At 52.3% G+C, this 21,584-nt stretch overlaps 2 protein-coding genes across 2 annotated transcripts; both read left to right on the top strand.

The window, feature by feature from the left end:
- Window positions 1-9,421: 9,421 nt before the first annotated feature.
- UCRPA7_513 (putative cation diffusion facilitator family metal ion protein) lies at window positions 9,422-10,803 on the top strand (the record flags this gene model as incomplete). The annotated part of the gene is made up of 6 exons (XM_007913108.1): window positions 9,422-9,466; window positions 9,522-9,669; window positions 9,722-9,802; window positions 9,864-9,964; window positions 10,018-10,332; window positions 10,426-10,803. The coding sequence occupies 6 exons, from the start codon at window positions 9,422-9,424 to the stop codon at window positions 10,801-10,803; spliced, it is 1,068 nt and encodes a 355-aa protein (XP_007911299.1).
- A 7,239-nt stretch (window positions 10,804-18,042) lies between these two features.
- UCRPA7_512 (hypothetical protein) lies at window positions 18,043-21,417 on the top strand (the record flags this gene model as incomplete). Its single annotated transcript, XM_007913107.1, has 3 exons — window positions 18,043-18,171; window positions 18,295-18,847; window positions 19,466-21,417. The coding sequence occupies 3 exons, from the start codon at window positions 18,043-18,045 to the stop codon at window positions 21,415-21,417; spliced, it is 2,634 nt and encodes an 877-aa protein (XP_007911298.1).
- Window positions 21,418-21,584: the final 167 nt, after the last annotated feature.

The raw sequence follows: 21,584 nt of genomic DNA, 5'->3' as shown, positions 1-21,584 counted from the left end.
GAGCAGCTACTTACTCAGCCTTGAAGAGCGTGTGGCCTACCTGGAACTGACCCTACAAAAACATGGGATTCAATATGACACGCTCGATGCAACACCCAGATCTGCTCACACATCACCTGCAAGCGCTGAAGCCCAGGCATCAGAACCTCTTGCCTCTGAAACTGAGGATAGGGGAGCCGAACTTGAGGATGTAGGCTTGAGTGTGAATGAAGCAGCCCAGTCATCGCTTCGTGAAATTATAAATCTTACAGAGCGTTCTTCTGCAGATGAGCCCGCATTTTCCAAGATCCTCCTTGCAGAGCTGGCAAAGTCAAAAGCCAGGCCTCAAGTTGCCCGTCATGGGCAACCAGAGTCAGCTGCGTCCACGGATCGTCTTTCTTCTGACAAGATCAACATAAGTGATCTCTTGTCCTCCCAAGTCTCCCTCCCTAGCAAGCAAACTGCTCACCATCTCGTCGAGGCATACTTCCAATTCGCTAATCCTGGGTTGCCGTTGTTACATGAACCTACATTCAGATGCAAGCTGGATCATTTATATAGCAAAGCATCGCTTGTCATTGATCTTATGCAACATCATTCTGATGCAGAATCCAGGCTTGCTATCTTCTTCGTCTTCGAAGTTTTCGCAGTAGCACTCGAAATCATGCAGAAACGAGACCCACTGAAGATCCCTACATCTTTTTCTGAGCGCTATCACACGACAGCCCTTCTAGCACTGAGTGAGGCGGGTCTACCAAGTGACGTGGAGGGTGTACAAGCACTTCTTCTCATTGCCAAATACTCATATAATCACCCAACGACGTGGGATGCCTGGAAGACGGTCGGTATCGCTTTACGCCTTGCGATAGAGTTAGGACTTCATAGAGACCCTCCAAGAGAAGATCTAGATGCCCTCACCCTGGATACAATGAGACGTGTCTTCTGGGTTGCATATTCTATGGACAGAAGCGTGGCCATTGCGTTGACGATGCCTTTGGGTATACCCGACGGCGCTATTACGGCAAAGGTTAGTACGAACGCTTCCAACTTCCCTCCGTCATGCGTTTCCTCTGCTTGTTCTTGGTTGAATACTGTTATTGAATCGTTCGCAGTTTCCTAGCAAGATTGATGACGAATTCATCACTCCTGATGGAATTATGGTAGTTGACGACCAACGCTTCTGGGGCAAAAGCCTTAGCATTCACCTATTTCGTTATCGGCAGCTCCAATCAGAAATCCACGACTTCTTGTATCAGGAAAGATGGCCCGCCGACCCTCCTTTAGATTTGGATTTGTGGCAGACACAGATGCATGGCCGCATTTCGAAATGGTACGACGACACTCCAAGGGGTCATAACCTCACCGAAACCGAGCGGACTGACATTGAGAACTTCGAATTATCACTACAGCGTGCACTGCTTTATCTTTACAAGCCGTCACCAAACATACCAAACCCACCCGAGACAGCTTTGGTGGCCCTCTCGGAGTGTGCAGCTCAGATGGTACAGCTGTATCGAAAACTGTTTCGAGGGTATCGACTGACAATATACTGGCAAGCGGTGGAGAACCTGAGCTCTGCAGGCACATCTCTTTTGTTTAGTTATGTCAACTCAGCTGCGGTACGCCGTAGAATTACCTTCCAATCCCTCGAATCGCTCATACACACATGTTCGTCTGTTCTATGGGGCATGGTAGAGCATTTTCCCGCCTTCAAGGGGAAGCGTGACGCCTTCGATCTCTTAGCCTCGAAAACACTAACGGACATCGCTTCGAGCCCAATAGTGACGGGCTCATATTCAGGTTTATCACATGCTCCAAGACATGCGATGCTCAGTAATTTAGATGTCGGACATGACTTCTCCATAATACGACGAGAGGGAGAGCAGCAAGAGCAGCAGCAAGTACAACGCCAACTAGACGAATATAGGCAACAAGGAGCATCCCTATCTGGAATTAGCCATGTGCCTGAGTCTGTGGCCACAGAAATATCGTTTTCAGAAGTCGGCAGTCACTTGGCAAGCCAGGGGCCTCCCTTCCTGGGAATGGTGGATGAAGAGCCGAATGAGCAAGGTCAATCCACAGCTACGATGCTCTCGGATGTCGAGTACTTTGACTGGGAGGCTATGCGGGGCACGAACGAATACTTTGCTGCAGATTGGATATGAAATACGGTGGTGAACTCAATTGACGGATTCTTTGATGTCTCTAAATCTTCTTGGGTGAGGAAGGCAGTGGATTTATTGCATTAGCCGTTGGTAGTCGCCGGCGGCTACACCATCGGTGATACTGGCCAGCATCCTGGTAAAATTGCAAGTAATTGAACCAATCACAGTTTCTCGACAAATACTGGTTGCTTGTCGCCCCCAACTTTGTCAACATGTACCTGAACTTCGAGATAATGCGTTTTCTGACAAAACATAAAAAAAGACTCCATTAAACTCGCCTGCACCAAGTCTTAGGCGGACAAATGAGTGATAGCACAGCATCGGCTTGCGCTATACATCATGGAGCCCTCACATCCAAACGAAGATATTGCAGAGATGAAAGCATGGCCTGAGCGACTGAGAAACGCAGTGATATTGAACGGTCCAGCTGGTGTACGACAGGTGTTGGAAAACAGCAATCGAAACATTAATACAAGGAACGACTTCGGATTGACCGCGCTCCATCTAATCGTGTCGCTAACCGGTCGAGAAGTGTTCACGATTTTAGAAAGTCATTCACCTGGTGATCAACCCAGCGATGTTGCTGAACAAATTGCTATCGCGCATCGCACCCTCGCCGCAGCGGTCAGGGTGCTTCTTGACTTCGGAGCTGACCCCAATGCTTCGACGCCTAATGGTAGAGGACCACTGTTTCTCGCGGTCGAGAGAGGAAACTCGCAAATTGTTGGTCTTCTATTAGGCCACGGTGCTGAGCCTGACAAGTTCTCATCTGAGGACCCTCCTACCGCGTTGCACCTGGCTTGTGACATTGGGAACCCGAGAGTAGTACAAGTGCTCATTGACGGCGGCGCTGAGATCAATGTGAGGGACGTTGAAGGAGCAACACCACTATTTCGTGCCGTTGCTTCGAAAAACTTGATCGTGACTAGGCTGCTCCTCCAGCGAGGTGCCAGTACTCGGATCTCAAGAGTTGATGGCAAGTCCATTTTTGACATAGCAGAGGAAGATCCCAACATGATCCAGCTCTTAAAAGCCGACAGAACCATTCAAGGACCTCGGATCGAAGGCTTCAAGGCACAGTATAAACCTCAATCAAAACCCACTATTCTCACGTATCCTCCACATCCTGTCAGCCGAGATCGTATCGTCGCTTGCAAGGGCTTTCACGTCCAGATCGTGGACTTCTTCACCGAGGGGAAACGCTTAGAGATGATTGAAAAGTCTGCGCCTGTCTTCGATGTACTCTATAGCCGAGGCCCTACAGCAATTATGCAGGCTGCTCGAAAGACCCAAATGCCTAAACAGAGGCCTAACTTCACCTGGTACCATCTCCCAGCAAATAATGTCTGTCTGTCGACTTCTCATCTATGACTCCTTCATAAGCTAACCTTGCTCTCATGATCAGATGGTTTGGGCTGATGTAAGTGACACAATTAGCTATATGTTGCCATCGACGGACTTGAATTTATTGAACGGCAAGTTGACCTATCACAGGACCTCATCCGCCGCCTTGTTTCGGAACGAGGCATAGTGGTTGACTATGTACGCGCCAAGGACGAACTCGAGTTATTCAAGCCGAAGGTCGGAAGGCGGAACGCGCACTTGTCCTCAATGAGACCGCATTGTCGAACCGTCTCGGTATGTACAAAACATGCAATAGACTTGATATAGCATGTGCATTTCACTAATTCTAGAGTACCAGGCAAGTAGTTCATTCGACATAAGCGATAGACAAGTTGATAATGTTGTAGCGTTTGTGTGTCCCTCTCGTCGCCACAAAGATTGAATGAATTGCCTCTAACTAGAGAAGGTTCCATTCCTACATTTTGAGACTCACAAAGGTTATCGGAAAATGCTAGAGGCTCTCGATAGTCATCGCAGTAGCCGACCCGTTAATATGGGCTTCTTACAATTTTTGACGGGCAAGCCCTCTAAGAAGGCTGCCCGCAGCGAGAAGAGATTGTCGCGGATGTCGACAGATGATTCGGAGAGCTCTCGCCACCTTCCCCCTGGACTAAGATCTCGGATAGAATCTATCTTCAGGAGTCTCAATGAAAAGCTAAGCACATGGAGCGGGCGGAAGAATAAGTCATCCTTGGTAGAAACAGACAGCGAGGCGGACTTGGAACGACAATCTGAAGCGGGGACGCAGGGTGGCCAGATTTTTAATAGGATTGAAAATACAGCTGAAAACGACGGTTCAAATCTTCCAGCTACGAAAGTTGAGATGTCAGGATCGCAGCCAGTATTACAATCAGCTGCCAGCCAGGCTCCTTTGGGTGGCGAATCCATCGCTGACACGTCTCACAAAACAGGTCCAGATGTTGAGGTATGATAAGATTTCAAGCTATTGGGACAAAACGAAGACTGACATGTCTGGTCTATCAGCAATCCGGGCAACTGCAAAGGGAACGGTCACCGGTGATTCATGAAGGACCCGGTAATAGACAACCACCTTGGCCAATCTCTCAATCCAAGAAACGACCAATGGAAAAAAAGAAGACACCCAAAGCGCTTTTCCCTTCACGCAATCTCAACGAGCATCTCATTCGAGGTTATTATAATCAAGGGCAAATGGGAAGGTTGAGCCTTCAACTACGACTCACCCTAGATCAGTATTTCTATACTGACCTCCAAAGCACAACTAAACGTGATGATGATCAGGTCGTGTATCGATACACCAAGAACTACCAAGGCGGAATCGATGCCAAGATGTTCAGTGAGCAACCTCTAGAGTTTACTTCTACCTGTTATCTCCCTGTTTAGAGTACTGTAGACAAGGACACATTTCAGAACTGGACACCTTCTCTCAAGACACATCTACTGAGGCTTTTCCTGCTCTGTTACTGTCATCAAGAGGCAATTACTGACTCTCAATCTTGTAGTGGTCGATCAATTATGGCTATGGGTTCTAGGAGATGGTATGGCGCTTCATTGGGCAGGATTTTGCCTATATAGCCTAAGTTGTTGGCCTCTAATTCTTGTACAGACACAATAGTCACATGCTGTCCGCTCCGATGGAACGCGTGGTTACAAAGTCCGGATGAGAAACCTGCACCGGCTCCTCGCAGGGGAGGGTTTGGGTTACCATCGTTTTTCCCTAGACCTCAAGCCCCAATACGGCAGCTCAACACTACGGAAGATCCACCAAGGGCCTCAATAATGGATGGAAACCCACAGCAGCAGGGTCCGCGTATCAATCCTCCTCTACCGAATGTACCACCAAAGTGGCCAGAACTCAATTGGGACGACCCAATGAGTATCTCGGGGAAAATAAATCAACGTCTTTTGAAACAATTCTCGCCACTACAAGAGAAAGGTACAATTACCACAGTTTACGACATGGCCAGTCTGGTCACGACCTGTTGCATCGACATCTTTGACCAGAACCATGTACCAGAGGATTTCCAATTCTTTGAGTATTTTGAAAGGTCAATCAGCATAGTAGTAAGGCTGACTCACTTGCATCCTACTTTATGTTTTCAACCATGCCTGCTGACGATCACTATAGAACGACAAGACGGTCAATTATCTTAAAGAGTTTAGGAAGATGGTATCAACAAACGGAGTGATGGACATCAGTGACGAAACAGAACTTTTGATTGAGGTTGATGATATTCTCGACGAGCTGCACATTTTGAAAACCGTTCTGAATTCCCAAAAAGCTGTGGTTGAAGAAATGAATAAGACACTCAAGGGAGTAGCTAAAGAAACGCCAATACCGGTTGAGACGAAAACTCTTGAGAATCATCTTTTATGGATAGATCAGATGGAGAAGTCAGCAAAAAAAGCCGACAAAGCGGTAAGATCTTCTATTTGCATATATGCGAACAAGGGCATTAAAGGCCTCTAGCTACATCGCCTCATCGACTTGAAGCAGAAGCAAGCTAGCTTGGCTGAGGCTTTTTATGCCAGAGAATCAGCCAAGGATACAGCCAGGCAAGGCAAGACTGTCATCGTCTTCACCGTGGTTACAATTGTCTTTGTAAGGACTTCAATCTTTTGGATTCTTCTTGGTATTAGTATTAACTTTAGAAGCTGCCAATTTCCTTTATGGCCGCATTCTTCGCCATCAATACGAACGGGTTCCCATTAGACGCGGACGGCAGAATTCCATTTGACTATTTGAACAAATATCTCTGTAAGCAACGATGATCCAGTTTGCTTCTTTCGGCCACCGTTCAATATTAGCTGACTTCTTTGAACAAAAGTTTCCATTGGCTTGGCCATATCTATACCTTTTATTATCATCGCCTTCAATGTTGATAGGATCGCTAAATGGGCGAAGGCCGCGCAAAACAGGATGCACGGCCCATTGTATCATATCGCAGGGGCTCTCATCGCGTCGTTAGTCATTCTGATACCGATCTGGACATCGACAATAGCGTCTGGGATTCAAGCTGCTGTGTCTATCTTCGTACTTATGGCTTTTGGGGCAGTGGTGGCGTACTATGGTATCACCGAGCTTCTTGTACCTCATGCGGACACATCTTCTGAAACAAATAGTACTGTTTCCAGTGAAATTCTGGATGACTAGTTTAAAGTCAGTTAAGTCCTTCGACTTTTCATCACTCTTCCTTCAATTATCTATCAACATTTATCTCCTTAAAATCATTATCAAATGAGAAGCTAACTAAGAAGCTAATCTGCCAGGGCCGCCAGGACACGAATTCTTAGAATAATAACGACGATTGTTATAGTCGTTGTCATCAGGAGCAAGACTGAGACCCACCCCAAGGCCATGGCTGTAACTCCGACATGGCTTGTAGTCGCTCCGTATGTTAGCACCTTGACCATGGTGCCCGCGGCAGAGCCTGATAAATGCTGCCAGAAGATGCTCATGAGGCTGATGAGAAAAGCCACCAGCGCACAAGCTACAGCAGCCAAGCTAACTGGTCTGGACGGGAATGGCTTAACCTCCCTCTCACTTCCTTCGGAATCAAACTCCTCCTGCCATCTTGGCAGTGTTGAGAGCAGGACAAAGCAGAGCACTGAGAGCGCAATCGAGATATATCTGCGAGCTGTATGAGAACACATAGAGAATCCAAGAAGGTACAGAATCAAGCATCAAAACGTACAGTAATTCCTCAAAAACGACCTCATCCCTAAATTTCTCGGCGACGTAAATGAGGTTCAGCGGATCCGACGACGCTGAAGTACTCGAACTGCTATCTGAAACAAGTGAAGCGAGATGCCGGGGACTTCTGGAGCAGGTCCAACTGCCGGCGATGGTCGAGAGACACATTCCTAGATACCCAGCGCGTACGTCCAGTGTCGTGCCATTGCCCACAGTGGAGGAGAAAACAGACGAGATATTGCCATTCGTCTCAGCGCTATCCGCAGCATGTGGCGTGGCGCTCTCTGTATATGAAACCGAGAGTAGATAGACGTTACTGAGATTGTTGCTCGTGCAGCCTGCGATTATGATGGCTGTTCCAACAATTTGACTTAATTAGCATCGCTCCTCACGGACTGGATAGGGAGCTGGTCATAGGCAATACAAGTAAGTGTCATAGAAAGTGCTAAGAGTGCCATGAGAACATGGGGCGCTTGGACATTGTTCTTTGCAACGACATGTCAGCGGGGCCAGCTGGCGATGATTGATGGTAACGGACAAGCACAGCGAAAGGACCGGTGAACTGTCTTAAATGCATCTTGCTGTCTTGTCAACACTCTTGGTAACTGGATGGCTAAAGTAGGACGCCCAATGGTGTTTCTGAGTTGAGGTTAGCAAAGGTTCCAAAACAAGAGCTTACCCAAGCCCCAGCCATTCAAGATGGCTTGTTTGCTTCGAGGGACAGGGGTACATACCTCAATACAAGACGCTGAGAGCTTCTTGGATTGAAGCCTGCACAATGGTGCTACCGAATGAGTTTGCCGGAGAGAGATGAGGCAAGAGAGAGAGAGAGAAATTTTAAGAGGTAACATTCAGAGTTTCCCTCAATTCGTGCTCGAGTCTTTAGTTTGGGGGCGGTAAAGTCCCTGGCCAAAAGGTGCCCAGGCACGCAACCGAGCAAATCATTTGCCTTGCCTTGCTCTTCAATTATCCTTTCGCAAACCGATCCTTACACTCAGCTCTAGCCGCTCAACGCTCTATCGCTTTCTCCCGCGCAATCCTCATGTTATTGGCAAGCCAAATCGCTCATACGACGACTTCAGGACCTTGCTACATGAGTCTTGCTACAACCGATAACTTTGTGAATGTTCAAGCCGAAGACCCCCATGACAAGTGAGGCTACGATAGGCTCACAACGGGTCCTGTAATGCGGGGGACCAGCTTGCTAACAACCGCCAATAAATCGAACAATGCAACGTGAATTGGCCGCGCACATCAATAAACCGACCGCGAATGATGAATTAAAGGGCGACGAGTTCACAATTGTTGTTGGAGGTACGCTTCAACCTCACTTATAAGCTCTGGTGATGCATGCATCTCATTCACTTGACAAGCCAATAAAGAAAGCACTTGAGTCATGACTCTCGTGCCCAAACGTGCTTGGACACGGTCGAAGTAGCACGTATCCAGCGTAGCGCTTCCAAGCCATCAATTACCCCAGACGGACAGACGGGTTACGGGAGAGTTGCATCGGCAGATCAAGCAGACCCCGTTTGGACCCTGTGCATGCACCGAGAATAGAACACTGTAGCCAGAGTTAGTGGTAGCAATGGGAATGCGTGTCACGGCACTGAACGAAGGGGGATGCTTTTCCCGAGTCCCGTTGCAAAACGATTGGGTCCCCGTCTCATCTAGCGTTTCGGCGTCGGATCGGCAATGCCCTTTTGCCACGACTTAACGACGAGCGTAACGGCCGAGTATGAATGAGTCGAGCGACCGACCGAGCAAACAAACAATTTCCTCGAATTTCCCGGACAACACAACAAGGTCCTACTCCGCGGTGATTCCGTCACTCTGGTCAGGTGAATGAAACCCGGTCGTTTCTATAAGGCTTCTTACTTTTCTTAACGGACTGCACATCTCTCCATCATACCATCGTCATACACTTGAACGAATTGCCATCATGGGCTTCACTCTGACGCCGAAGCGGAGGCTCATCATCACTATCGGCATCTCCTTCTCGTTCTTCGTGGCGGAAATTGCCAGTAAGCCAACTCAACAACGACCAACGAGCACGGATTGCATTGATAAACGGCTCATACTGAATGGCTTCTAGTCGCATTCCTCACAAAATCCCTCGCACTGGTTGCCGATGCCTTCCACTATGCAAGTCACCAGCCTGACAAGGCAACGCTAAGTCTGTGAGACTAACTCTTGATAGATGAATGACCTCGTTGGCTTCATTGTCGCCCTCACTGCCCTAATTGTAAGTCTCTTACCTGTTCATCTATTTTCAGCACTGTCTCCTAAACATTGGCTAGATCTCAGAGCGAGCAGAATCGCCCCAGGAGTTGTCATTCGGCTGGCAACGAGCTCAACTACTCGGGGCCTTTTTCAACGGCGTGTTCCTCCTCGCGCTCGGTATCAGCATCTTCCTGCAGTCAATTGAGAGGTTCATCTCGATCCAACGTAAGTTGTCACTTGAACGACTGGTCACGACAATGAGCTCACTTCATATCAGATGTCGAGAACCCGAAGCTAGTCCTCATCATGGGCTGCATAGGTCTAGGCTTGAACATCATCAGCGCCACATTCTTGCACGGTAACATGCCCTCAACCCTCCACATGTCGGATGAATCACAACTAATGCATGCAATCAATAGAGCATCACGGACATGATCATGGAAGTGGCCACGGTCACAGCCATGGAGACTCAAGCTCCGTCCACTCAGATGGCATCACCCAAGAAGATTACGACATGACCGTAAGTGATCCCCGATCCCAGCGCAGACTCCCGCCTGCTCACCTCCTCCTCAGCCCATCCAGCCTCACGCAGAGCACCGCCACAACGCAGCCAAGCTTAAGAGCCCCGGCCGCGACCTGGGCATGCTCGGCGTGCTCACCCACGTCATCGGCGACGCCCTCAACAACGTCGGCGTCATCATCGCCGCCCTGGTGATCTGGCAGGCCGACTACGCAGCGCGCTTCTACGCCGACCCCGGCGCGAGCATGGGCATCGCCATCATGATCCTGCTCACGGCGCTGCCCCTCGTCAAGAACAGCGGCGCCATCCTGCTGCAGAGCGCCCCCCGCGGCGTCGACCTGGGGGACGTCAAGCACGACCTCGAGAAGGTGTGTAGTACAGCCCAGCCCAGCCCAGCCCATCCCACGTGCATGCATTGCGAAATCACTAGCGGCGCTGACGATTTTTCTCCTGTCTGATAGATCCCCGGCATCGAGTCGGTCCACGAGCTGCACGTCTGGCGGCTGGACCAGAAGAAGGCCATCGCCTCGGTGCACGTTGTGGTCTCCGACCAGTCCGTCTCCAACTTCATGGAGAAGGCGCGCACCGTCAGCGAGTGCCTCCACGCCTACGGCATCCACTCCGCGACCCTGCAGCCCGAGACGGCAGCCGGGGCGGCGGCGCTGGCGGCGGCGGCGGCGGCAGCAGCAGCAGCTCCAGCCGAGAGCATCAACAATGCCGTCGCCGATTCCGCGAGCTCGTCTCTTAGAAGGAGAGGGCTCAATCCAGCTGCCTGCCAGATGGTCTGCGGTAATCTGTGCGAGAACTTGATGTGCTGCACTTCATCTGTGCGAATTTGAGATGATTTGATTTGAGTCGAGCGCGGCACTTGCGGCAGCTAAGGTAATGAGGCTGTCTAGTCGGGCTCGAAGTAGACGTAGCTTGATATCTCAGACGAAGCTAATCGTCTTTGGAAGGTTTGGTCGGATGACCCGACCTTCATTGCGTGTGGATCTTTTTGATAGAGAAAATGACACCGAGCATTCCCAGGAGGTCACCAAGTCTCAGCGGAAACCCACCCCGAAAATCGCACTGGTAGACAAGTGAAACCGGTATTTAGCGATTACTTAGGTAAAGCTTGCCGCCGGCTGACGAACGCCTCGAGACGGGCTTCAATTCTCTAGCTCTAGCCTGACTCCCTGAGCCCATCAGATTAGAGGTTTTAACGTAATAGCAGAGGGCCGCCACAAAGCTAGACAGGGAAGCCATCCTGTGTCCTGCCCGGTAGCTCTGACCCGAATCCGTGGTCTCGGTCTGAGGACCTGTACGAAATAGCGTGGATAGTGGAGTGTCCAGCGTGGGGGCTTTTTGCCTTCGCGTCTCCATCGGCGCCACGGAAACAGGCCCATCATCTAATGGACGGCGACTGATTGTTTATCAGAGAGAGCCGCGCTTTCCTCAGGGTTAGAACTGCATAGTAGGGATGCACATCGCCAGTAGGAAGGGAAAAAAAAGCAATTAAAATGGCATGATGTTTTCCATCCATTTGATAGTGATAGGCGTGGATCAATAGCCCTGCTGACCAGCGATCATTCACATGCGTGAAGAGATCCCCAGCATTGTGCGACCTGATAACCTTCTGTGGATATTCCAGAAACCAGCCAGGGTCTGGTGGGGACTTGGGTGTTGGGAGCGACCGGGCCGCAATCAGAAAGCCAAACGCACTGGACACTGCAGTACCGGTACCTTACACATTTTCTTAAGTCTTGTCCTCGGCTGTCGTCAGATAGAGTACATGAGGACAAAGTTGGGTTGCATGTGCTGTTGGGAATTACGTCAGAAAGGTAGTGTCCGGTTCGTCGCCAATGCTATCGGCCAGACATTCATTGCCATTCTGGCGTAATATCCGGTCGCTATCTACACGTGGAAGTCGACGGTCGCATCCTGGATTTGCCCGGGTTGCAGCTTTGAGAGGATGACAAGACGGGCCGATGCGCCAGACTGCCATCCCGTCTGACTCTTACCAACCTTTTCCGTGCGTGCGTTGTATGTATCCTGATATGTGATAATGATAACGAACGGGGAGGCCCGAGCCGTCTATCTGGGTAGGAAGTGCTGCTGCTGCTGCTGCTGCTGCGTTACTGCTCCTGTTCTGGCTCCCGGATAATCAACGTGGTAGGTGAGTGAAGCGGTGTGAGGTCATTCTTGCTACCCCGTCATGGCTGTGTGTGTAACCGCACCTTGGGGGCCAGGGGGAGGCTCGACTTTGGACAAAGTAGCGATCGACTTGCCGGGTACCAATCGAACATGGCCAGTTGTCCTGTCTCACCTCCATGGTTGCTTTGCATACTTTACTTTCGTTTGCCAAAATTCCGTGGTCGAGGCCAGACCTGGGGGCTAATGGAAGCGGAAAGACAGGCTCCTTTGCTTCTGATGGGACAGGTTATCAGGCCTGAGCGGTGTCAGGTCCAGGATCGCCCCGTCGTTTTCTTGCGCTCGGTAGGCATCCTCCCACTTCGCTTCACGGTACAAGACAAGAAGGAGCCTGGTGACTCCCTGGAGAACCACTATTGGGAGCGCCAAAAGGGCAGGTCGGAGCGCCAGCCAGGGATCGACGTCGATTGACAGTCATATCTCAACACAGGAGCTTCCCAGCTGCTGATATAACGACCCGGTCTGCTGGAAACGTCCGGCAGTGCGGCATAACGAGCTGAGTGATTCTGAGATATGCCTAGGGCAAATGCCGGAAACACTTCGGTGCAACATATGGGGCAATGGTTGATGCGATGCGAGTATAATTCAGAAAAATAAATTCATTCGCATTCGTGGGTATTTCGGGGAAGGCTGGCCGAGCGAGGGGCACTCCTCTCGACAGTGGAACGAAGAGCCGATCAGCAAAATGTGATATGTTACAGAATCTCAGACGCGCTTCTTTTTTGGTGCCAATATCTCGCGCGCCAGTGAGCCCACTTGGAATAGCCAAGGTTGTCATCGGGAAAACGGGAGAATCAGGGGCAAGAGGGATTTAGCGATGCCTCAATTGATCGGAACTGTGTTCATTTATTAGTACGACTGCACACGAATGTCGCATGTCATCGTGTCGCTTCTCATTGAAGGGGGCCATTTGCAAGATGTGGTGCAGATGTGTCAGGGCTGAATGTCTCCCTTGCTAGAGAACTCTCAGTTCAAGTTAGGTATGTAAAGGTCGGTGTCTAATCAGTCCTACGGTGTTGTGAGAGCGAGTCAAGTTAAACAAAAGGAAGGCGCGACCCATGCTAGATTTGTTTACGAGGGTTTAGTGATCGTCTGGCTTTCCCATAAGACAGACAGGCCTTCAAGTAGAGTAGACTAAGACACTCGGCAAACAGATCGAATGAGGTCCCGAGAGGCTGTTTCGCAGGGTGAAGGCGATGACGCTCGGCAGAGGTAAGTTGAGAGACATTTTTATTGACAAGCCACACACACTGCTCTGCCTTTCCCTGCCCTAGCCGGCTGTTTTGTTTGATGCATCATGCAGGTGTTGCGTTGCTCAGCGGAGCTAGGAAACGGTGGTACATTTCGCTAGCGAGGGAACCCCATCCATCCATCTATCTTTAGGCAGGGTGGCCGTTGTTGGCAGTTGCAGGCCATGAGCGTCAAGCACGGACAGAAAGGAATGCGCAGGTGCCAATAAGCCGTGAGGCTGACTCCGAAGCTACCGCAGTACACGACATGAGCCTGCGCTGATTACGAAGCAGGAGGAATACGATGGGCGGTGAAACCGTGAGACTGGGACAGGGAGCCAAACGTTGACCGGTCGTTTGTGTCAATCACAAGCTTGTTTGCTTTGACATGTGGTATGGTACGTATGCACAGCTTCAAGCAACGGGATCACTAAGAGCCATAGAGTTCGTTCCGAACGCTCCATGGAAGGACGGATGGATGCGGCAATGCCCTTTGATAGGAGGTCGCCGGGCCGTCTGGTACAGGGCATTTGACATTACGCCGAGGCCTTGCGGTTGGCTCTTGGTGCTCGGTATAGCACTCTTAATGCTCACCTGTTAAGATGTTATCAATAAGAGGCTCCTGCTATCGTTCATGTTGGTCGAGAGGTATGACTGAGAGGTCCTGTATAGGGCAAGGGTAGCCGTTCACCGCCCTCGTATGTTAATAATTACCAGGGTCTCTCGATGACGGTAGCTGCCCTGCAGCAGATGAGTCGAAGTGACAAAGCCGGGGCTACTGGCCTACCCATGATATGACGCACGGCAGCTCTGGACTCTTGGGGTCTCCGCACCGGTAAGATCGTGGCCATTCGTAATCGAGTCTCCCCGAAGGTGCCTGGGAGAAAAGGGGACGGACGGCGGTCGAAAGTAACGCATTTCCAGGGCGAGAACCGGAAAACCGGAGAGATTCGTGTTTGAGGAGGGGACAATTTCAAATTGACAGGCGCAGAGAGACATACAACCATGAGAAGAGGGAGAGACAGTCACACCCCTCCACCTCCAGGTCCAGGTCCAGGTCCAGGTCCAGGTCCAGGATCGTCGCGCCGGGTTTGAGGCCAGCCACGTCAGGTCTGTTCGGGAGAGACAAGCGCGAGACGACAAGACCACTTCGATTCAGGGGTCCCTACCTCTCTTTTTGCTTCTGTGCTGCGGTATGACGGAGTAAGGCAGAAAGACAGACGGGACTGTTCTACTTACTGGGTATAGGTAGTACTGTAGAGTGGTCTGTCCCAAGGGACGAGACAGGAACGCGGGCGATCTGAGACATGCGTTCCTAACCCTTCAAACAGCCAGGGCCCAGGGAGCAGAACCCACAACGCCTATCCCATATTAAACGTCAACTGATGGAAAATGAACCAAAATAAAAGAAATCAGTATGGACAACCTGTCATAGTCTAGTCTACCAGGGAGGGGGAAACCAACACACTCAGTCACCGGTTACTGTGTTCCTGTGTAGGTGCCACCTCGCTCCTTCACGGCATTTCTCCGGTACCTGCGATTCGGAGACATGTTTTGTCTCCTTTCCGTCGCTACCACCACCCATCCATTATCATCATCATCATCCCATAACATCGCGCTGGCTGGCGGGGGGCAATTACTGGCAGCCAGGGTCGCCCAGGATGGTCAGGCCCAAACGAGCACAGAAATTGATGCCCTACGATGAGGATGCGGCTTTTACCGTCTTCCAGGGCTCGTTCAGGTAAGTAAGGTAGGTAACGTTAGGTACTTGGTAGACTTGATTGCAAGAAAGGTATGTCCGTCGAACCAGGAATACACGCACACACACACACACACACACACTTTTCAGCAAATACGGTGAAGAAAAAGACATGTCTGTCTAGAGTACAGTGCTCTAGGTGCAACAACTGTGCCATGGTCGGCAAGCCGGCTGCAAGTGATTGATTTGCGTGCGTGCGTGCGTGCGTGCGTGCGTGCGTCGTAGTCGGGGTACATGTACAGTACCGTACCGTACCGATACCTTTGCCCATGCAGTAGCTTACTGCATAGTAGCCTGCCTGTCTTTTTGTCCCCCCTCCATCCATCGCCTCAGTAGCGTACCGGTAGCGTAGCTCGCTCGAGCCCGGAGACCGACATATCGCTCACCTCCATTTTGCCCAGCATCGTTCGTTGTTTGTTACTGCAATTGCCTCTTCTCAATGCGCGCGCGCGGATTCAGCGCGCGGCGGTCCACTTGCATTGGACATTGATTTGTTTTGGGCTGACTAACCATGTACCGGTAGGCTTGACTCAACTCAGATAGCAGCAACGAGCCCCAGTCTACCTGCCCAAGTATCTAGGTACCTATAGGTAGGTGCGCAGTACTCACAGTGACAGCAAGCAGCGGGGCCTGGAGACAGCTTACACAGACAGGCACACATCGCCATAACGTTAGCCATAGCGGGCTGGGCTGATGCTCCACAGCGAGGCGGACCAGGGGACCACACACATCGCAGGCTTGCCAAGCTGTCTGGGGGGGCCCTTGCTCGGCCACGTTCCTCCCATTGCCTTTCGCTCACTTGTAGTGTACACCGCATTTTCAAACCAGACCCCAGTCAATCAGTCAAGCCGTCAAACACTCACTCTCTGCAGAGTCCAGCCGCCGCCGGGGGGAGCACCGCAGAGAAGCAGAAGGCAGAGAAAGAAGAAGCTTGGAAGGGCGGCGGCGGTTCCCTCCCTCCCTAGGTATCTACCTACTTTCCTAGGTACTTCCATCATAGTGTACCTACTATGGTACCTAGGTAGGTAGGTGGTGACTACACTATTAATATAATGTATACGGAGTAGGGAGGTAGGCACTTTACATCATTCCGCATGTTTCCCTGGGCTCAGGTATCATCCTTGCTTTGCTTTACTTCCGCCTTTGCTCTTGGGTACGAGTCCGCAATCTGCCTTAGTATAGGACATTCCTCAACAACAATAACAACAAGTCGACACTTTTCCAGGGTACATCCCTTCTCCATTTTCTGTCTGTCTTGTTGCTAGTGAGACTGTCAGTCAGCCAGCCAGCCAGTCTCTGTCCCTCTCTGATCTGTCCTGTGCCTCCCGCCTACGGCTACTGTACGGTAACGTCCCTTAGTCCACGCTAGCTCGGCATCTTTGGCGACCCGCTCGCCCTTAGACTGACACTACCGCCGCCAGGCCCCAGTCCCCAGCTAGCTTGCCAGGCTTTGCCAGGCCCGCCGTGCGCTGGAGCATGCCCCGGACCAGCAGCTACCATGCAGTAACTTGCTTGCCGACGAGTCGCGGTCGAGGTATTTGACTCGTACCTTAGCGGCCAGTCTCCGGTACCGCCCATCATCGCCCCCCCGATCCCATCCTATCCTATCCCATACCATCCCATCCCAGGACCATCTCGGACCTATACCAACACTCTCCACTCAGATCAGACCAGTTCAGTTCAGTTGAGCTCAGTTGGGCTCAGTTGAGCTCAGTTCAGTTACCGTCCTTCTCTCAAGTCACCTCTTACCCGCCTCCTCGGCATGGGCATGGGCATGAGCATGAGCAGCTGGAATCCAACCCGCCGTCATTTCTGAAGAACCAAGTCCCTGCGGCGTATCTGATCCGGTCTTACTGGGGTGGGCTATTGGGAGGGATCGTCACCAGGTCGCCCAAGTAGCGGCTTGATTAACATATCACTCGCTCGCAACAAACACAGACCAGACTGCGGGACACTTACCGGTATATCTCGCCCGCTCGACGTAGAATACCAATAACGTTACCAGTAGTCGGTCTGGGCTGGGCCTGTCTCTAATACAGTACTCTCTATACCTATAGGTACCCTACCTGCCGCCGCCTTGTCCGCCGGTGGCCCAGACTTTCTTCACCATCGCCAACGCCGCATTTCCTCCGCCCATACTCCCTCCTCCAACGCACTTTCACTTTCTTCTGACAAAAAGTGCCTCAGGTCCGGTGGCCTCTGCTGTTTGCCGGCTGTTTTCATCTTGTTCTCGCATGTTTGCTGTTGTGTGTGCTGGCATATAGCGCACATCCAACTGGCAGACGTTACCGTTGGCTGAGACCAGAGTTGGCCTACGCGCAACGGACAGGCCTGCTGCCGAATCACAGTACTGCGCACCTTTCGTCACATTAACCTACCTCTTTCCCCCCTTCGCCAGGAGCAGGACCTGGATCTGGAACTCAGCAGCAGTAGTCAGCAACATACTCCTGAGTAAAGGGAGTGCTACCGGCGGCGTCTCGTAGCTCTAACTCTCGTACCCTCTATCATCACATGAGCACCCTCAAGAGACCAGAAGCGATGCGCGCGCAGTTGCCCTCTTTCCCGAGACAATGTTGAGGCTGGTCTTGGTTGACTGATAGGGTGATCATACACGCATACCTCTTCAGTTGGCTTCCCTCGCATCCGACAAGATGCTGGGGAAGCTCTTCAACCTCACCTCGGGCAACGGGGCCGGTGCTCCACCCTCCTCTCAACCTTCATCCAAGCCTGTCTCGTCACTCGAGTCTGTACAGGAAGATATCCATACACGCAACCTCTTGTTTCCAGATGCTCAAGCACTCTATCAGCACCGTCACGACCAGGTCTTTCCTCTCTCAACAGCCTCCGCCCTGCCGAGTTCCACGTCGAACGCCTTTGATTATGATGGCGACATCGACATGGACACCCGCGATGTGCGGGTGGTCATCATGCAGGACACCCTGAGCTCCGTCCCTGCTTCTCTTTTGTATGATAGCCAGCCTCCTCCGCCTCCCGTGAACCAGCCCACCGAGCGGCCATCTACCACGGTAGGCGCATCCCACCCTGCCCTCCAAGATGCTCGGCGGAATCCTACCTCGCCCAGGAAGACAAGTCTCAGTCAGTCGTCAAGACCTGTTGTCATTCAGCCAGAGAGTCCACAGCCACGACAGAGTGCCTTTGGTCGAAGGGCCTCCGTTCAGGGGCGAGCGCAGAGCCGTGTCGAGACTGAGGCGCAACGCGCCATGAGGGAGTACGGGGAGGAGATTGCCACCTTTTCGAGCTGTATTTTCGGGAATAATGAGTTCCTGGCGTACAAGGGCACGTCGACAAAGGTCCACGTCATGCCAACCGATCCGAGAAACGATGTCGCAAACTCCATCATTGGAGACGGGCGGGGGTCGATGGGTCGCTCCAGCATGAGGTCGAGCAAGCTGTCGCAGTCCTTCTCCTCAGAGATGATTTCTCCTTTCAACCCGCCCTCCTCATCAGCGCCTCGCGCCCCTGAGAAACGGCGTGTTCTCATCACTCGACTTTTCCCTGTCAACATCCCCGATGATAACAAGTCATCCGTGACTCCTCAGGGTCGCTTCTCCGAGGACAGCTCTGGCTATCCCTTCCCGGCACCTGTTGATGATGGCTCTGGGAAGCCGCCGAAGAAAGCGACACCAAAGATGAAAAGAACGCCTATGTACGCTGTAGCATTGATCATCAACTTACCACAAGGTCCATCGCAGTCGACGGCTACTAGCGCCGTGCGGTCGACATTCCGCGGGCCCGGCTCATACACCGAGCAAGAGTCATATCCGTCTTCCTTCAGTTCCACTCGGCGGGCTGGCTGGACAATGGTAGGAAATGGGTCCGGGATGGACTCGTTCGACTCAGGTTACAGCACGGACGTGGAAGACCGTATCGACTTTCTTACCCAGCACTGGGATATCATCATGCGCACTCTCACACATCTGCAGTCTGTCGTTGCAACCAACTTGTTCTCAATGTTGAAGCAAGCCGATATGGTCTCACCAGACCCCATACCTCCTTCGATATCAGCCCAGCTTGCCCGGACTCCATCTTTGTCTAGTAGAAGGAGCGAGGATGGAGGACCAGTCAAACCACCGAAAGTCAACTTCAAGTCGGTGTATCTGCTACCTAACTGTTTAGCTGATGACCGACAAATCCGGGCCGAGGTCGAAAGCGCTAAAGCAAGGATAGTCTCTGGACTTTGTGCGGCCAGGGTAGTGACAGGCCAGAATCGCTGGGGAATCTGGCGGGAAGAGGCAAGATGGGTCTCGAGATGGGCGGGCGGAAGAGAACAGGGCTTCTTTTTCTTTAACCTCCTGACAGGATTCCTCTCCGTCCACACCGACTGGCTGCAGGCACTAAGCCCATCCAAGTACCGCAAGCAGTATTTCCTACAGCAGAAAGCAAAAGGCGAGGAAGACCTGTCCCTGCCTGTTCGAACGATCGTCGTCGGCCAGGACAAGATGGCAGCCCGCCGAGTTGTTTTCCTCCTCTCTGCATTCCTTCCCTCGAACCAACAGCTCGCGAACATGCGAACACACCGACCGAGCACATCGGCATCCTATGGCGCTTTCTCGCAATCACCTCCATCCTACATAGTGCCCATCTTGAAGGAAGAGTCGCTCCGGCGCAAGATCAACCGACGCGGAGCACCGAGGCAGTCATCGCATTCGAGAAACGTGAGCATGCAAGCGCCCTCTACGCGAAGCTCTATCCCGGCGCATCTCGCGCACTTGAGCATGGATACCCGCCACGAGAGGAGAGCATCGGATGCTGCGTCTATCAAGACAACTAACATTCCGATCCTCGGCAACGATTTTGGGACGAGAAAGAGCAGTGCGGCGACCACGACCACCATCACGCCAGAGACGAGCATTCCGCATTTCGCGACGGCACATGGCATCGAATCTCAATTCTATGCCCGACCTGGTAGCAGCAGCAGTGTAGCGGCGGACGATCTGAAGCGATCGCTGAAGCGGGGTGACAGTTCAGGGCAATATAGCTCGGGAAGCACCGACTCGCGACAAAGCTCTCGCTGGGGTAGTGTCATTGGCGGGCTATGGGGAGCTCGCAAGCGAGACTCTACACATACGACGGTGCAGAGTAGGGACTCTACTGGTAGTCGAGATAGCTTTTCGTCCTCACCACGGAAGTCCATATCTCAACGGAGAGTATCTCTAGGCAGGATGGTAGAGGAGGCACAGATGGTCGACAGTCCAGTGAAAGAGGAGCCGTCCGACTCGACGAGCACGGCGCCACAGACGCCTCGCCAACTGCTCGGTGACACAGAGAGTCTTGGTGGCGGTCCGCCAGAGTCTCGACGATCAGAGCGAACCCCTGACCCGAACGGAGCCTTCGAGTCCCCAGTCAAGACTACGATCAACGCCGATGACGGCATCATTGATGTTGATGTGCCGTTTCCGGAATACCTCACCTCGTTCGAGACGGCTGTTAGCTCGCCTTCCAGCAGTGGCTACTTGTCCACGCCAGGGTTCGGTAGTGGGCTCGAGGCCTTTGAACAAGCATGTCGCTTGTCCATGGACGGCGACATGCCCATGAATGTGGCGGGATGGCTCCAATGCTACCATCCAGACTTCGTCCTGCAGGCTATTCCGTCGAGCCCAGATCTAGTGGATCAGGTGAAGGCATCACTGAGAGCGGAGCCCACGCCCTTCACCGCCTCAAGCATTGAATCCGATAGGGAGCGATGGGTAGACGTGAGCTGCGCACTCATCGCAGACACGACCAACTTCTCCATCTCTCTGATCCGCTACCGCCGCCTCGTCAAGCCCAAGCCGGTCGTCGACAGGAGCACGCCGCTGCTCTCCGGCTCCGTCAACTCGCACACCTCCGCCGCCCTGACGCCGTCCCTCTCGCCGTACGAGCGGTGCATCGAGGAGGAGTTCACCGAGGAGCCCATCGTGACCCTCGACGAGACGCTGATCGAGGCCGTGGAGCGCGTCGTCGCCCTCGGCGCAGACATCAGCAAGGACAGCTCGGCGGCCTCGTCGCGGTCCGTCAGCCAGCGGCGGGGGAGCACCGGCGAGTCGACCGAGTCCGAGGACCTGCCGCACCTCCCGCCGCCGCCGCCGCAGGAGGTGCCGCGCGGCGAGTGCAAGACCGTGGTGCTGTCGGCGCTGGAGGAGATTGTCAGGGAGGTCATCCAGAAGAAGGACCACCCACGAGGCGGCAACGGCCGGGGCCCGCGGGCGAAGGAGAGCGTGCTGAAGGACGCGGTGCGCGTGTGGATCGAGAGCGTGGAGGCGGGGGAGTGAGTGAGTGATAGACGCGACATTCAACAACGGACATGAACGAGAAGAAGTTCGTGAGCATCGACACCGACGAAGGGCGGTTTGTATTTTGCATTTGGTGTTTCCTTTCCAGCAACATTGTACTACTACTGCATGCATGGCTTTCCTAACTTCGAGCATGCAGGCTGATG

The sequence above is a fragment of the Phaeoacremonium minimum genome (assembly GCF_000392275.1).
Source record: "Phaeoacremonium minimum UCRPA7 unplaced genomic scaffold PA7_03_scaffold_39, whole genome shotgun sequence".
Classification (NCBI taxonomy): domain Eukaryota; kingdom Fungi; phylum Ascomycota; class Sordariomycetes; order Togniniales; family Togniniaceae; genus Phaeoacremonium; species Phaeoacremonium minimum.
The sequence above is the reverse complement of the archived record's forward strand: the minus strand, read 5'-3'. Positions and strand labels throughout refer to the sequence as shown.